This window comes from Pseudophryne corroboree, chromosome 1 (assembly GCF_028390025.1).
Source record: "Pseudophryne corroboree isolate aPseCor3 chromosome 1, aPseCor3.hap2, whole genome shotgun sequence".
In the NCBI taxonomy this organism is placed as follows: domain Eukaryota; kingdom Metazoa; phylum Chordata; class Amphibia; order Anura; family Myobatrachidae; genus Pseudophryne; species Pseudophryne corroboree.
In genome coordinates, this window is record NC_086444.1 from 39,165,029 (window position 1) to 39,182,714 (window position 17,686).

Sequence of the window (17,686 nt, forward strand, 5' to 3'; positions counted from 1 at the left end):
ACACATCTTATTACTTTCCTATATTTGTTATTGAACCAAACAAGGTCTGCAGACTTATTTGTACACAGATTAATAAATTATAATTATTATCAGTTAATTATAAAGCATCAATATATTCTGTTGCCCTTCACAATGGGAACAAACAGTATATAATATGTAGGAATAATATGTTTTTAGGTTGGGAGTGCCAAGATATAATTTCATTTTTGCTCCTGTAAATAGCTGGATGTCACCTCCTCAGGGGCAGATGGATTTACCTGCCGCACCACCTACCTGACAGAGAGAGATTATAAGGGTACGGTGATGCCCTTATGTTAAGGCTGAATAGAATAAAATGGAATTATTCCATAGGGAATTCCTGAGAGGGGTCATGGTGTTTGAGGGGCTGCAACTAAAGTTATTGGACGTACTGAGATGAAATCCGGCATGAATGTGGAGACCCGTCACTTGGTGCGGCATGCCAAATTTGAGGGCACATAAATACAAAAGGAGTCATTGGGAACCATCTAAACATGACAATGACAGCATTTTCCTTCCACTTCCTCTTTGGTCAAACTGACCCTTTCCTGCTGCAGTCTATGAGGGATGTTTGGGAAGGTATAACTCAGGGTAGAGGATGAATTGTGACTTGGGGGGAAATTTACTAACGCTTCTAAAACAGAAAATTGGTGAGGTTGCCCATAGCAACCAATCAGATGCTGTCTATCATTTTTCTAAAAGGCAATAGAGAAATGATAGCATCTGATTGGTTGTCTCGAGCAGAGCCGGATTATGAGAGGGGCGACATGGGCGGCCATCCTGGGGCTCCCACACATTAAGGGCCCCCAAGACCCCTGCTTTCTAAATTGAAACAGTCTCCCGCAGCCGCCGAGGAGCTTTACAGCACACGCCGGCAGCGGCCGCTGAGGAGCTCTGATTTCAGCACATGCCGGCGGCTCAATCAGTGTCTCAGGGATTTCCCTTCGCTATCCCGCGAGACACTGACTGAGTCGCCGGCGTGTGCTGCTGTCACCGACCAGGCTGAGGCGCGTCCAGGGTGAGTGAGTGTGTGTGTGTGTTGTGGGGGGCGGTAATCTGTGGCAGCAATTGATGTGTGTGTGTGTATACACGCTGGCAGGGGGCATTGCATTTACCCATGGGGGGTCTGCCTCCAGTAATTTTAGTAGTGGGGGGGTATCTCCCAGCAATTTTAGTAGTGGGGGCCCCCACACGTTTGTTGCCAGGGGCCCCCACCTGCCTTAATCCAGCCCTGGCTACAGGTAACATCACCAATTCTCTGTTTTAGAAGCTTTAGTAAATTTGGGGCAGCTCTTGTACCAGTTTAGGGCCTTTGGGGTTCAGGGAATTGAGAGCGTTACAGTTTTTTAACAATTGAACAAAATATGCCCCATTCTAAAGAGAGGGGATTTCAGTTTGTTGCGCCTGCGGTGGGTGAAAGCAGCTCAAAACACAGAACGTGAGCTGCAATCAGCTCAAAATCGTCCAGTGTATATGGGCCTTAACTCTCTCTCTGCATATGTTACATCTGCCCCCCCTCAGTGCACATGGTTTTGCCCATTAGCTAACAAATGTGCTGCTGCCATCAGATCTGAGTTAGTCCCTATGACGCTGGCTAAAGTATATACATTGTGCAGCGCTGCAATCAGATCATACCTCCCAACTTTGAAGGGGGAGGAAGAGGGACCTCTTCGTGGCAAAGCCGTTCGCAACCCGAAAAGGGGGAGTGGCTTGTCATGGATGGGGTGTGGCCGCCGAGTGGGCGTGGCCGAGCGCCACGGACCCGTTTTCGGCATTTTGGGGGCGTGCCGTAAGTGTGGTATATATACTTGCACTTCGTTGCCGGGGCGAGAACTTCTCCCCTAATTGAACTCCGCCCTATGTATAAAGGTTGTGTGATCCCTGTGCAGCAGTCACAGAAAGGGTTAATCTCTGCAGTTTGTCACTCACATTACATTGTTGCAGAAGTGGAGCTGGGAGCTGTAATCACAAACCAGCTGCAATCATTACGCTCGGTACACACTAGACCAGTGGTTCTCAAACTGTGCTGTGGCTCCCTGGGGTCAGGGCCGGATTAACAATGGGGCGGGTGGAGCTGCAGCTCCAGGCCACCCATGAAAATAGGCCCACAGGCTCCACTGCAGTGGTGATAGGAAAAAAATAATTTTCCTGTCACCACCAACAGATGAGCTCACTCACCTCCTCCCAGATGAAACATTACCCATTCACACCTTCAGCGGGTCCCGATCTCTCCTAAGCCCAGCCTACTCCCAGTGCCGTCTGTAGCTCCGCCCCATGTCAGATGAGGCTCCACCCACTGTACAGCCCAGGACTGACACCCGAAGCTCTGCCCACTGAGTTGCATGAAGCCCCGCCCAATCACTCCTATCCTTCCCTCAGCAACTGAGAGATGGCACTGGCAGCCAGGCTGATCTACCTAGCACAGGAGGGAAGGCATCTGGCAATGTCTGTGAGGAGAAACCAACATGACAGGAGTACCTTCCAGGGACGTGGAGGCAGGGGAGGCAGGGGAGGCAGTGCCTCCCCTGTCATAATGATTAAAATAATAAAAAGAAGATATTTATAACACAGAGTCTGTTATAAATATATTTCTCTGACGTCCTAGTGGATGCTGGGAACTCCGAAAGGACCATGGGGAATAGCGGATCCGCAGGAGACTGGGCACAACTAAAGAAAGCTTTAGGTCACCTGGTGTGCACTGGCTCCTCCCACTATGACCCTCCTCCAAGCCTCAGTTAGATTTTGTGCCCGGCCGAGGTTGGATGCACACTAGGGGGCTCTCCTGAGCTTCTAAAAAGAAAGTATAGAATTAGGTTTTTTATTTTCAGTGAGACCTGCTGGCAACAGGCTCACTGCAGCGAGGGACTAAGGGGAGAAGAAGCGAACCTACCTGCTTGCAGCTAGCTTGGGCTTCTTAGGCTACTGGACACCATTAGCTCCAGAGGGATCGACCGCATGGAACTGGCCTTGGTGTTCGTTCCCGGAGCCGCGCCGCCGTCCCCCTTACAGAGCCAGAAGCATGAAGAGGTCCGGAAAATCGGCGGCAGAAGACATCAGTCTTCACCAAGGTAGCGCACAGCACTGCAGCTGTGCGCCATTGCTCCTCATACACACTTCACACTCCGGTCACTGAGGGTGCAGGGCGCTAGGGGGGGGGGGGGGGGCGCCCTGAGCAGCAATAAAAACACCTTGGCTGGCAAAAATATCACAATATATAGCCCCTGAGGCTATATATGTGATAATTACCCCTGCCAGAGTCCATAAAATAGCGGGAGAATAGACCGCGAAAAAGGGGCGGAGCTATCTCCTTCAGCACACTGGCGCCATTTTTCCCTCACAGCTCCGCTGGAAGGAAGCTCCCTGGCTCTCCCCTGCAGTCTACACTACAGAAAAGGGTAAAAAAGAGAGGGGGGGCACTAAATTTAGGCGCAGTATATATAACAGCAGCTATAGGGGACATAATTCAGTTAGTCCCTGCATTATATAGCGCTCTGGTGTGTGCTGGCATACTCTCACTCTGTCTCCCCAAAGGGCTTTTGTAGGTCCTGTCCTCTGTTAGAGCATTCCCTGTGTGTGTGCGGTGTGTCGGTACGGCTGTGTCGACATGTTTGATGAGGATAATGATGTGGAGGCGGAACAGATGCCTATAGAAGGGATGTCACCCCCTGCGGGGCAGACACCTGAGTGGATGGACTTATGGAAGGAATTGCGTGCACGTGTCGACTCCTTACACAAAAAATTTGACGACATGCCAAATATGGGACAGCCGGCTTCTCAGCTCGTGCCTGTCCAGGCGTCTCAAAGGCCATCGGGGGCTCTAAAACGCCCGCTACCTCAGATGGCAGATGCAGATGTCGACACGGATACTGACACCAGTGTCGACGATGATGAGTCTAGTCTAATGTCCACTAAGGCCATTCGTTGCATGATTGAAGCAATGAAAGAGGTGTTACAAATTTCTGATATAAACCCAGGTACCACTAAAAAGGGTATTATGTTTGGGGAGAAAAAACTACCCGTGGTTTTTCCCCCATCAGAAGAATTAAATGAAGTGTGTGAAGAAGCGTGGGCTTTCCCTGATAAAAGATTGGTAATCTCTAAGAAGTTACTAATGGCGTTCCCTTTCCCGCCAGAGGGGAGTGGGCTGTAGGGTAGCTGTGGTGTAGCGTGTGGGGAGGGGGGATTAATTGCTTAATTAGTCATTGTGGCGAGGTAGATGAAAAAAAAATCTCTTATAAGCCATGTCTCGCACAGCCTTATCAGGGCTAATTGAATAGCCCCCCGGAGACACAATTACCCGCGATCAATGACCGTGGGTAATAGAATACCTCCATATGTTGTGTAAAGGTCACTAGGAGTGACAGATTTTACTTATGGACTACAGGGCTGCATCCCCCCAGTAAAATCTGTCACCCGCAGGGACTGCCTAGCAGTGGCAGTGACTTACTGTACCATAGGAAGTGTTTCTCTTCATGCAGAGCCGGCCTTAGGCATAAGCAAACTAGGCAAATGCCTAGGGCATTTGGTATGCTTAGGGGCACCAGCAGCTTCTGCGGATTAAAATGATATGCGGAATGCCTATATTCTGTGTGTGACTGCGGCTGTATCTGCATACGAAATGCTACATTGCAGTGTATTCCTGGAAATCACTGTAATGTAGCATTTCGTATGCAGATACAGTCGCAGTTGCACACAGAATATAGGCATGCTGCATATCATTTTAATCAGCAGCAGCTGCTTGTGAGTCCTAGTCACATAGTAATGCAAATAAAATGCATTTTCATAAACAAAAGGTGCCAAACGTTAGCCGAGCTGTCAGCTGACTCATGCCAGACATCTCCTGCAGAACTAGCGGCGGTGCTAGGGGGCACCAGCCAAAATCTTGCCTAGGGCATCATATTGGTTAGGGCCGGCTCTGTCTTCATGGTACTGTAAGTCCGGACATGTAATGTTTCAATTTTTGTTAAATGCAGTTTCTCCACTGCCTGCCACCTGCTGCCTCTCCACAGCCGTCACCTCTCTCTCCTGTCACCCACTCTCTCATGCTCTCCCCGTCACCTCTCTCTCCAGTCACTCTCTCCGTCACAACCCTTCCCCATCAGCTCTCTCTCCTATCACCCTCTCCCTGTCATCCAACCCTCTCCTCGTCACCTCTATCTCCTGCCACCCTCTCCCTGTCATCCAACCCTCTTAACGTCACCTCTCTTTCCTGTCACTCTCTCCCTGTCATCCAACTCTCTCTCCTGTCACCCTCTCCCTGTCATCCACCCCTCTCTGCATCACCTCTCTCTCCTGTCGAACTATCCCTGTCACCCACTGATTCTCACCCTTTCCCCATCACCTCTCTCTCCTGTCACCCACTGACGCTCACCCTCTCCCCGTCATTCTCTTTTGTCACCCTCTGCTTGTCACCATCTCATCGTCACCTTCCAGTTCTCACTGTTGCCCATTGCCTCTCCCTAGCTTCACTCTGTGCCCGTCTCCCACTATCTCTCACTGTAGCTACCCTCTCCCTGTCACCCACTGACATTCCTGTTACCCACTTACTTTCACCCTCTACCCGTCACGCTTTCTCTCCTGCTATCCTCTCTCTCACACACCCGTGATCCATACGATCGTATGGTGTGTGCACTCCCACTAACTGGATGCAGCTAGTCGCAAGCGCAATGTGGCTGCTTGTGGGTAGGAGGCCGCAAAATTTAGAGTTTGCAGGAGGGCGCTGAACACCCTAGCACCGGCCTTGTGTGTCAGGCTGCTGTGCGTGTGTGTGTTTGTTTGTGTGTGTGTCAGGCCACTGTGCATATGTCCATGTGCATGTCAGGCTGCCGTGTGTATATGTCAGCTGCTGTGTGTGTGGGTGTCAGGCCAATATGTTTATGTGTGTGTGTATGTAAACTGCTGTGTGTGTGTGGGTGTCAGGTGACTGTGCATATATATGTGTGTGTGTGTGTGTGTGTGTGTGTGTGTGTGTGTGTGTGTGTGTGTGTGTGTGTGTGTGTGTGTCAGGCTGCTGTGTGTGTGTGTGTGTGTGTGTGTGTGTGTGTGTGTGTGTCAGCTGCTGTACTATGTGTGGTGTTACTGCCATTAGTAGGAGATAGAAAAACATTTACTTTGAGCTCTAACAATAATCTACTGTAAACCTGTGTAAACGTAGCAAATAAAACATTGGGGATTTTGTCATATTTTGATCAAAACATATAAGGTTGCAGCCCACGTCAGGGGACCCCTACATTCTTCTAGTCCCTAATCTAACATATATGCCCAGCACACCATTACATTGCAGTTACATGTACTCCCAGCTACAGAGGGGAACATCTATACAGAGCTGGCGTGTGAGCCGCACCCAACTAGGCCTGTCATAGCCTTAATTGTAAGATGCCGTGCTATAACAGAAAAGAAATATGCCCGCACTCGGTGTTACCCATATTGTACATGGTACCAGCTGCGTGGCACTATTCATGCCATATATTTATATAAAAGAGAAAGACATTTGCTGTCAGCTCTAACAATAATAAACTGCAAATCTGTGTGTAGCAAATAAAATGGGGTTTTATCATGTTTTGATCAAAACATTTAAGCTTGCAGCCCACGTCAAGGGACCCCAATATTCTGCAAGTCCCTCACCTGGTCTATATGCATTTAGGCAGCAGGTGGTGCTTCTACCGGGAGCAGGAGGCAGCTGGTGGTGCTACTGCCGGGATGAGCAGGCAGCAGATGGTGCTTCTACCGGGAGCAGGAGGCAGCTGGTGGTGCTGCTGCCGGGATGAGGAGGCAGCTGGTGGTGCTTGTGCCAGGAGGAGGAGGCAGCTGGTGGTGCTTGTGCCTTGAGGAGGAGGCAGCTGGTGGTGCTACTGCCTAGAGGAGGATACACCAGCTGGTAGTTTGCCTTGCGCAGGTCATTGTTGTCCACATGTCACTGGTAAAGGAGAATCCTGTGAACAGGCACTCATCCTCTGAAGATATTGCAGATTCTGTAGGTGAGAGCAGGTCATCCAACGGTATAGCTTCAGCCATTGTCTCTGGGGTAGGATACATGGTAAATGGGGGAGTTATCCTGCCGGCCTCTAGTTGCTTCCAGTTTATGGACTTGAAGAATGGATGACATTTGATGTTACTACAGAGTTTCTGCCTTTCCTCTGGGTCTTTGCATAAGAGTCTTTCAAGGATGTCCCTAATCTCTGGATGGAGATTGCTCGGATAGCATGGAGCATCTTGCCTAATAGACAGCATAACCTCGTCAGAATCATCGCCAGCATGAAAGGGGTATACTCCGGTAGCCATTTCAAATAATACTACCCCGAATGAAAAGAGGTCTACCGTGGTGTTATATGGGATGTTAGAGGTAATCTCTGGGGCCATGTAATACAGAGTCCCAGTTTGTCCTGAGATTTTCTTATCACCATGGACATTCATCACAGAGAGGCCAAAATCTGCGATTTTGACATGGCCAGCTGCATCCAGAAGTATATTGTCTGTCTTAATGTCCCTGTGGACAATGCCTCTTGTGTGCAGGAACTGCAGCCCACAGAGTATTTCTGCTGCAAAAAATCTGATGGTAGGAACATCAAATGGGCCTCTGCGCTGTATTAATTGGAAGAGGTCTCCCCCACTCAGGTACTCCATTACAAAGAATATATGGCCCGGTGTGTGGAACGCTGCATATGTGTGCGGGAAGAATGCACTCTCCCCAGTTATTTTCAGCACCTCTTTCTCTACACACATGGAGTATTTCTTAATGCTCTTCACTTCTTGACTCTTTTCTATTACTTTCACTGCCAGACGCTGTTTGCTGATGGAATGGGAAGCTAGGAACACCTTCCCAAAGCCGCCCTCTCCAAGCATTCTGTGGAAGGTCAAACTGGCTAGAAGGTGAGACGCAGCTGTAGTTTCTGGGGTGCTGGCTACGGATATCCCACTTGCATCTGCCGATCTCCTCCTTTTGTTGCCAGTTTCCTCACTTGTGTGAGTTCTCTTTATGCCCCTCCGTCCTGATGCCTGGGGTATGATGGGCATGCTGGGTCCCTCGCCTGGACTATCGTGATGTTCCTCCTCTTTCTTTTTCTTACATGTTCCACTGTCCCCTGTCCTGTCTGAGGGTCTTTTAGAGGCCATTCTCTTAAGCATGACCTCAGTTCTGCCACTGCTGGTCTTTCTCATCTTCCTCATAGTTGGGGACTCATCTGATGACTCTCGTGTTCTCTTCTTTTGAAGAGTCTTTGATGCTATCTCAGTTGACTGGTTCTCCTCACGCACCTGGATGTCTCCTGCCAATTCCATTTTGGAAACATCGCCTCTCTCCTCACATATATCCTCCTCCTTCTTCCTCTTGCTAGGAGCCGCTAGCTCCTTTATAGCAGACCCGTTGTTATTTGGTCGCTTTCTCTTTTTTGGATCCATATTGTAGAAACAATATAAACAAATTTGCCAAGGGCAAAGAAAAGCAGCTTCACACTGGAATGGGTGAAGATACACTAATGGAAATTATGTTCATGAGCCACTGAGCCAGCAGCCAGTGACATCACAAAGCTTGGTGACATCACAAAGCAGCATTGTGACATCATCATCAGCTGCTGTAGGTCCAGTGTCACTGCCTGCTACCTGCTGTCCCTATAATATAACCAGGTTTTATGTAAGAAAAGTCCCTGACACACTTGGTGCTCTAGGATGAGAATTTTGGGGGCAATTTTTGTGTTTCTTTTTCCCTAGTAGAGTCAGGTGATAGTAAATACTAAGGAAAAACTTCCGCACACATCTTATTACTTTCCTATATTTGTTATTGAACCAAACAAGGTCTGCAGACTTATTTGTACACAGATTAATAAATTATAATTATTATCAGTTAATTATAAAGCATCAATATATTCTGTTGCCCTTCACAATGGGAACAAACAGTATATAATATGTAGGAATAATATGTTTTTAGGTTGAGAGTGCCAAGATATAATTTCATTTTTGCTCCTGTAAATAGCTGGATGTCACCTCCTCAGGGGCAGATGGACTTACCTGCCGCACCACCTACCTGACAGAGAGAGATTATAAGGGTACGGTGATGCCCTTATGTTAAGGCTGAATAGAATAAAATGGAATTATTCCATAGGGAATTCCTGAGAGGGGTCATGGTGTTTGAGGGGCTGCAACTAAAGTTATTGGACGTACTGAGATGAAATCCGGCATGAATGTGGAGACCCGTCACTTGGTGCGGCATGCCAAATTTGAGGGCACATAAATACAAAAGGAGTCATTGGGAACCATCTAAACATGACAATGACAGCATTTTCCTTCCACTTCCTCTTTGGTCAAACTGACCCTTTCCTGCTGCAGTCTATGAGGGATGTTTGGGAAGGTATAACTCAGGGTAGAGGATGAATTGTGACTTGGGGGGAAATTTACTAACGCTTCTAAAACAGAAAATTGGTGAGGTTGCCCATAGCAACCAATCAGATGCTGTCTATCATTTTTCTAAAAGGCAATAGAGAAATGATAGCATCTGATTGGTTGTCTCGAGCAGAGCCGGATTATGAGAGGGGCGACATGGGCGGCCATCCTGGGGCTCCCACACATTAAGGGCCCCCAAGACCCCTGCTTTCTAAATTGAAACAGTCTCCCGCAGCCGCCGAGGAGCTTTACAGCACACGCCGGCAGCGGCCGCTGAGGAGCTCTGATTTCAGCACATGCCGGCGGCTCAATCAGTGTCTCAGGGATTTCCCTTCGCTATCCCGCGAGACACTGACTGAGTCGCCGGCGTGTGCTGCTGTCACCGACCAGGCTGAGGCGCGTCCAGGGTGAGTGAGTGTGTGTGTGTGTTGTGGGGGGCGGTAATCTGTGGCAGCAATTGATGTGTGTGTGTGTATACACGCTGGCAGGGGGCATTGCATTTACCCATGGGGGGTCTGCCTCCAGTAATTTTAGTAGTGGGGGGGGTATCTCCCAGCAATTTTAGTAGTGGGGGCCCCCACACGTTTGTTGCCAGGGGCCCCCACCTGCCTTAATCCAGCCCTGGCTACAGGTAACATCACCAATTCTCTGTTTTAGAAGCTTTAGTAAATTTGGGGCAGCTCTTGTACCAGTTTAGGGCCTTTGGGGTTCAGGGAATTGAGAGCGTTACAGTTTTTTAACAATTGAACAAAATATGCCCCATTCTAAAGAGAGGGGATTTCAGTTTGTTGCGCCTGCGGTGGGTGAAAGCAGCTCAAAACACAGAACGTGAGCTGCAATCAGCTCAAAATCGTCCAGTGTATATGGGCCTTAACTCTCTCTGCATATGTTACATCTGCCCCCCCTCAGTGCACATGGTTTTGCCCATTAGCTAACAAATGTGCTGCTGCCATCAGATCTGAGTTAGTCCCTATGACGCTGGCTACAGTATATACATTGTGCAGCGCTGCAATCAGATCATACCTCCCAACTTTGAAGGGGGAGGAAGAGGGACCTCTTCGTGGCAAAGCCGTTCGCAACCCGAAAAGGGGGAGTGGCTTGTCATGGATGGGGTGTGGCCGCCGAGTGGGCGTGGCCGAGCACCACGGACCCGTTTTCGGCATTTTGGGGGCGTGCCGTAAGTGTGGTATATATACTTGCACTTCGTTGCCGGGGCGAGAACTTCTCCCCTAATTGAACTCCGCCCTATGAATAAAGGTTGTGTGATCCCTGTGCAGCAGTCACAGAAAGGGTTAATCTCTGCAGTTTGTCACTCACAATACATTGTTGCAGAAGTGGAGCTGGGAGCTGTAATCACAAACCAGCTGCAATCATTACGCTCGGTACACACTAGACCAGTGGTTCTCAAACTGTGCTGTGGCTCCCTGGGGTCAGGGCCGGATTAACAATGGGGCGGGTGGAGCTGCAGCTCCAGGCCACCCATGAAAATAGGCCCACAGGCTCCACTGCAGTGGTGATAGGAAAAAAATAATTTTCCTGTCACCACCAACAGATGAGCTCACTCACCTCCTCCCAGATGAAACATTACCCATTCACACCTTCAGCGGGTCCCGATCTCTCCTAAGCCCAGCCTACTCCCAGTGCCGTCTGTAGCTCCGCCCCATGTCAGATGAGGCTCCACCCACTGTACAGCCCAGGACTGACACCCGAAGCTCTGCCCACTGAGTTGCATGAAGCCCCGCCCAATCACTCCTATCCTTCCCTCAGCAACTGAGAGATGGCACTGGCAGCCAGGCTGATCTACCTAGCACAGGAGGGAAGGCATCTGGCAATGTCTGTGAGGAGAAACCAACATGACAGGAGTACCTTCCAGGGACGTGGAGGCAGGGGAGGCAGGGGAGGCAGTGCCTCCCCTGTCATAATGATTAAAATAATAAAAAGAAGATATTTATAACACAGAGTCTGTTATAAATATATTTCTCTGACGTCCTAGTGGATGCTGGGAACTCCGAAAGGACCATGGGGAATAGCGGATCCGCAGGAGACTGGGCACAACTAAAGAAAGCTTTAGGTCACCTGGTGTGCACTGGCTCCTCCCACTATGACCCTCCTCCAAGCCTCAGTTAGATTTTGTGCCCGGCCGAGGTTGGATGCACACTAGGGGGCTCTCCTGAGCTTCTAAAAAGAAAGTATAGAATTAGGTTTTTTATTTTCAGTGAGACCTGCTGGCAACAGGCTCACTGCAGCGAGGGACTAAGGGGAGAAGAAGCGAACCTACCTGCTTGCAGCTAGCTTGGGCTTCTTAGGCTACTGGACACCATTAGCTCCAGAGGGATCGACCGCATGGAACTGGCCTTGGTGTTCGTTCCCGGAGCCGCGTCGCCGTCCCCCTTACAGAGCCAGAAGCAAGAAGAGGTCCGGAAAATCGGCGGCAGAAGACATCAGTCTTCACCAAGGTAGCGCACAGCACTGCAGCTGTGCGCCATTGCTCCACACTCCGGTCACTGAGGGTGCAGGGCGCTAGGGGGGGGGGGGGGGCGCCCTGAGCAGCAATAAAAACACCTTGGCTGGCAAAAATATCACAATATATAGCCCCTGAGGCTATATATGTGATAATTACCCCTGCCAGAGTCCATAAAATAGCGGGAGAATAGACCGCGAAAAAGGGGCGGAGCTATCTCCTTCAGCACACTGGCGCCATTTTTCCCTCACAGCTCCGCTGGAAGGAAGCTCCCTGGCTCTCCCCTGCAGTCTACACTACAGAAAAGGGTAAAAAAGAGAGGGGGGGCACTAAATTTAGGCGCAGTATATATAACAGCAGCTATAGGGGACATAATTCAGTTAGTCCCTGCATTATATAGCGCTCTGGTGTGTGCTGGCATACTCTCACTCTGTCTCCCCAAAGGGCTTTTGTAGGTCCTGTCCTCTGTTAGAGCATTCCCTGTGTGTGTGCGGTGTGTCGGTACGGCTGTGTCGACATGTTTGATGAGGATAATGATGTGGAGGCGGAACAGATGCCTATAGAAGGGATGTCACCCCCTGCGGGGCAGACACCTGAGTGGATGGACTTATGGAAGGAATTGCGTGCACGTGTCGACTCCTTACACAAAAAATTTGACGACATGCCAAATATGGGACAGCCGGCTTCTCAGCTCGTGCCTGTCCAGGCGTCTCAAAGGCCATCGGGGGCTCTAAAACGCCCGCTACCTCAGATGGCAGATGCAGATGTCGACACGGATACTGACACCAGTGTCGACGATGATGAGTCTAGTCTAATGTCCACTAAGGCCATTCGTTGCATGATTGAAGCAATGAAAGAGGTGTTACAAATTTCTGATATAAACCCAGGTACCACTAAAAAGGGTATTATGTTTGGGGAGAAAAAACTACCCGTGGTTTTTCCCCCATCAGAAGAATTAAATGAAGTGTGTGAAGAAGCATGGGCTTTCCCTGATAAAAGATTGGTAATCTCTAAGAAGTTACTAATGGCGTTCCCTTTCCCGCCAGAGGGGAGTGGGCTGTAGGGTAGCTGTGGTGTAGCGTGTGGGGAGGGGGGATTAATTGCTTAATTAGTCATTGTGGCGAGGTAGATGAAAAAAAAATCTCTTATAAGCCATGTCTCGCACAGCCTTATCAGGGCTAATTGAATAGCCCCCCGGAGACACAATTACCCGCGATCAATGACCGTGGGTAATAGAATACCTCCATATGTTGTGTAAAGGTCACTAGGAGTGACAGATTTTACTTATGGACTACAGGGCTGCATCCCCCCAGTAAAATCTGTCACCCGCAGGGACTGCCTAGCAGTGGCAGTGACTTACTGTACCATAGGAAGTGTTTCTCTTCATGCAGAGCCGGCCTTAGGCATAAGCAAACTAGGCAAATGCCTAGGGCATTTGGTATGCTTAGGGGCACCAGCAGCTTCTGCGGATTAAAATGATATGCGGAATGCCTATATTCTGTGTGTGACTGCGGCTGTATCTGCATACGAAATGCTACATTGCAGTGTATTCCTGGAAATCACTGTAATGTAGCATTTCGTATGCAGATACAGTCGCAGTTGCACACAGAATATAGGCATGCTGCATATCATTTTAATCAGCAGCAGCTGCTTGTGAGTCCTAGTCACATAGTAATGCAAATAAAATGCATTTTCATAAACAAAAGGTGCCAAACGTTAGCCGAGCTGTCAGCTGACTCATGCCAGGCATCTCCTGCAGAACTAGCGGCGGTGCTAGGGGGCACCAGCCAAAATCTTGCCTAGGGCATCATATTGGTTAGGGCCGGCTCTGTCTTCATGGTACTGTAAGTCCGGACATGTAATGTTTCAATTTTTGTTAAATGCAGTTTCTCCACTGCCTGCCACCTGCTGCCTCTCCACAGCCGTCACCTCTCTCTCCTGTCACCCACTCTCTCATGCTCTCCCCGTCACCTCTCTCTCCAGTCACTCTCTCCGTCACAACCCTTCCCCATCACCTCTCTCTCCTATCACCCTCTCCCTGTCATCCAACCCTCTCCTTGTCACCTCTATCTCCTGCCACCCTCTCCCTGTCATCCAACCCTCTTAACGTCACCTCTCTTTCCTGTCACTCTCTCCCTGTCATCCAACTCTCTCTCCTGTCACCCTCTCCCTGTCATCCACCCCTCTCTGCATCACCTCTCTCTCCTGTCGAACTATCCCTGTCACCCACTGATTCTCACCCTTTCCCCATCACCTCTCTCTCCTGTCACCCACTGACGCTCACCCTCTCCCCGTCATTCTCTTTTGTCACCCTCTGCTTGTCACCATCTCATCGTCACCTTCCAGTTCTCACTGTTGCCCATTGCCTCTCCCTAGCTTCACTCTGTGCCCGTCTCCCACTATCTCTCACTGTAGCTACCCTCTCCCTGTCACCCACTGACATTCCTGTTACCCACTTACTTTCACCCTCTACCCGTCACGCTTTCTCTCCTGCTATCCTCTCTCTCACACACCCGTGATCCATACGATCGTATGGTGTGTGCACTCCCACTAACTGGATGCAGCTAGTCGCAAGCGCAATGTGGCTGCTTGTGGGTAGGAGGCCGCAAAATTTAGAGTTTGCAGGAGGGCGCTGAACACCCTAGCACCGGCCTTGTGTGTCAGGCTGCTGTGCGTGTGTGTGTTTGTTTGTGTGTGTGTCAGGCCACTGTGCATATGTCCATGTGCATGTCAGGCTGCCGTGTGTATATGTCAGCTGCTGTGTGTGTGGGTGTCAGGCCAATATGTTTATGTGTGTGTGTATGTAAACTGCTGTGTGTGTGTGGGTGTCAGGTGACTGTGCATATATATGTGTGTGTGTGTGTGTGTGTGTGTGTGTGTGTGTGTGTGTGTGTGTGTGTGTGTGTGTGTCAGGCTGCTGTGTGTGTGTGTGTGTGTGTGTGTGTGTGTGTGTGTGTGTGTGTGTGTGTGTGTGTGTGTGTGTGTGTGTGTGTGTGTCAGCTGCTGTACTATGTGTGGTGTTACTGCCATTAGTAGGAGATAGAAAAACATTTACTTTGAGCTCTAACAATAATCTACTGTAAACCTGTGTAAACGTAGCAAATAAAACATTGGGGATTTTGTCATATTTTGATCAAAACATATAAGGTTGCAGCCCACGTCAGGGGACCCCTACATTCTTCTAGTCCCTAATCTAACATATATGCCCAGCACACCATTACATTGCAGTTACATGTACTCCCAGCTACAGAGGGGAACATCTATACAGAGCTGGCGTGTGAGCCGCACCCAACTAGGCCTGTCATAGCCTTAATTGTAAGATGCCGTGCTATAACAGAAAAGAAATATGCCCGCACTCGGTGTTACCCATATTGTACATGGTACCAGCTGCGTGGCACTATTCATGCCATATATTTATATAAAAGAGAAAGACATTTGCTGTCAGCTCTAACAATAATAAACTGCAAATCTGTGTGTAGCAAATAAAATGGGGTTTTATCATGTTTTGATCAAAACATTTAAGCTTGCAGCCCACGTCAAGGGACCCCAATATTCTGCAAGTCCCTCACCTGGTCTATATGCATTTAGGCAGCAGGTGGTGCTTCTACCGGGAGCAGGAGGCAGCTGGTGGTGCTACTGCCGGGATGAGCAGGCAGCAGATGGTGCTTCTACCGGGAGCAGGAGGCAGCTGGTGGTGCTGCTGCCGGGATGAGGAGGCAGCTGGTGGTGCTTGTGCCAGGAGGAGGAGGCAGCTGGTGGTGCTTGTGCCTTGAGGAGGAGGCAGCTGGTGGTGCTACTGCCTAGAGGAGGATACACCAGCTGGTAGTTTGCCTTGCGCAGGTCATTGTTGTCCACATGTCACTGGTAAAGGAGAATCCTGTGAACAGGCACTCATCCTCTGAAGATATTGCAGATTCTGTAGGTGAGAGCAGGTCATCCAACGGTATAGCTTCAGCCATTGTCTCTGGGGTAGGATACATGGTAAATGGGGGAGTTATCCTGCCGGCCTCTAGTTGCTTCCAGTTTATGGACTTGAAGAATGGATGACATTTGATGTTACTACAGAGTTTCTGCCTTTCCTCTGGGTCTTTGCATAAGAGTCTTTCAAGGATGTCCCTAATCTCTGGATGGAGATTGCTCGGATAGCATGGAGCATCTTGCCTAATAGACAGCATAACCTCGTCAGAATCATCGCCAGCATGAAAGGGGTATACTCCGGTAGCCATTTCAAATAATACTACCCCGAATGAAAAGAGGTCTACCGTGGTGTTATATGGGATGTTAGAGGTAATCTCTGGGGCCATGTAATACAGAGTCCCAGTTTGTCCTGAGATTTTCTTATCACCATGGACATTCATCACAGAGAGGCCAAAATCTGCGATTTTGACATGGCCAGCTGCATCCAGAAGTATATTGTCTGTCTTAATGTCCCTGTGGACAATGCCTCTTGTGTGCAGGAACTGCAGCCCACAGAGTATTTCTGCTGCAAAAAATCTGATGGTAGGAACATCAAATGGGCCTCTGCGCTGTATTAATTGGAAGAGGTCTCCCCCACTCAGGTACTCCATTACAAAGAATATATGGCCCGGTGTGTGGAACGCTGCATATGTGTGCGGGAAGAATGCACTCTCCCCAGTTATTTTCAGCACCTCTTTCTCTACACACATGGAGTATTTCTTAATGCTCTTCACTTCTTGACTCTTTTCTATTACTTTCACTGCCAGACGCTGTTTGCTGATGGAATGGGAAGCTAGGAACACCTTCCCAAAGCCGCCCTCTCCAAGCATTCTGTGGAAGGTCAAACTGGCTAGAAGGTGAGACGCAGCTGTAGTTTCTGGGGTGCTGGCTACGGATATCCCACTTGCATCTGCCGATCTCCTCCTTTTGTTGCCAGTTTCCTCACTTGTGTGAGTTCTCTTTATGCCCCTCCGTCCTGATGCCTGGGGTATGATGGGCATGCTGGGTCCCTCGCCTGGACTATCGTGATGTTCCTCCTCTTTCTTTTTCTTACATGTTCCACTGTCCCCTGTCCTGTCTGAGGGTCTTTTAGAGGCCATTCTCTTAAGCATGACCTCAGTTCTGCCACTGCTGGTCTTTCTCATCTTCCTCATAGTTGGGGACTCATCTGATGACTCTCGTGTTCTCTTCTTTTGAAGAGTCTTTGATGCTATCTCAGTTGACTGGTTCTCCTCACGCACCTGGATGTCTCCTGCCAATTCCATTTTGGAAACATCGCCTCTCTCCTCACATATATCCTCCTCCTTCTTCCTCTTGCTAGGAGCCGCTAGCTCCTTTATAGCAGACCCGTTGTTATTTGGTCGCTTTCTCTTTTTTGGATCCATATTGTAGAAACAATATAAACAAATTTGCCAAGGGCAAAGAAAAGCAGCTTCACACTGGAATAGGTGAAGATACACTAATGGAAATTATGTTCATGAGCCACTGAGCCAGCAGCCAGTGACATCACAAAGCTTGGTGACATCACAAAGCAGCATTGTGACATCATCATCAGCTGCTGTAGGTCCAGTGTCACTGCCTGCTACCTGCTGTCCCTATAATATAACCAGGTTTTATGTAAGAAAAGTCCCTGACACACTTGGTGCTCTAGGATGAGAATTTTGGGGGCAATTTTTGTGTTTCTTTTTCCCTAGTAGAGTCAGGTGATAGTAAATACTAAGGAAAAACTTCCGCACACATCTTATTACTTTCCTATATTTGTTATTGAACCAAACAAGGTCTGCAGACTTATTTGTACACAGATTAATAAATTATAATTATTATCAGTTAATTATAAAGCATCAATATATTCTGTTGCCCTTCACAATGGGAACA

General features: G+C 49.0%; 2 protein-coding genes across 2 annotated transcripts; both read right to left on the reverse strand.

The window, feature by feature from the left end:
- Nucleotides 1–6,873: 6,873 nt before the first annotated feature.
- LOC135054384 (protein kinase C delta type-like) lies at nt 6,874–8,415 on the reverse strand. Its single transcript, XM_063957563.1, has one exon. The coding sequence runs from the start codon at nt 8,413–8,415 to the stop codon at nt 6,874–6,876; it is 1,542 nt and encodes a 513-aa protein (XP_063813633.1).
- Nucleotides 8,416–15,654: 7,239 nt separating this feature from the next.
- On the reverse strand, nt 15,655–17,196 carry LOC135054503 (protein kinase C delta type-like). The gene has a single exon (XM_063957663.1). It carries the CDS (start codon nt 17,194–17,196, stop codon nt 15,655–15,657), a length of 1,542 nt encoding a protein of 513 aa, XP_063813733.1.
- Nucleotides 17,197–17,686: the final 490 nt, after the last annotated feature.

Bases quoted from the DNA above. Each gene is read 5' to 3' on its own strand.
- LOC135054384 (XM_063957563.1), bottom strand. From the start codon at position 8,415: ATGGATCCAAAAAAGAGAAAGCGACCAAATAACAACGGGTCTGCTATA.
- LOC135054503 (XM_063957663.1), bottom strand. From the start codon at position 17,196: ATGGATCCAAAAAAGAGAAAGCGACCAAATAACAACGGGTCTGCTATA.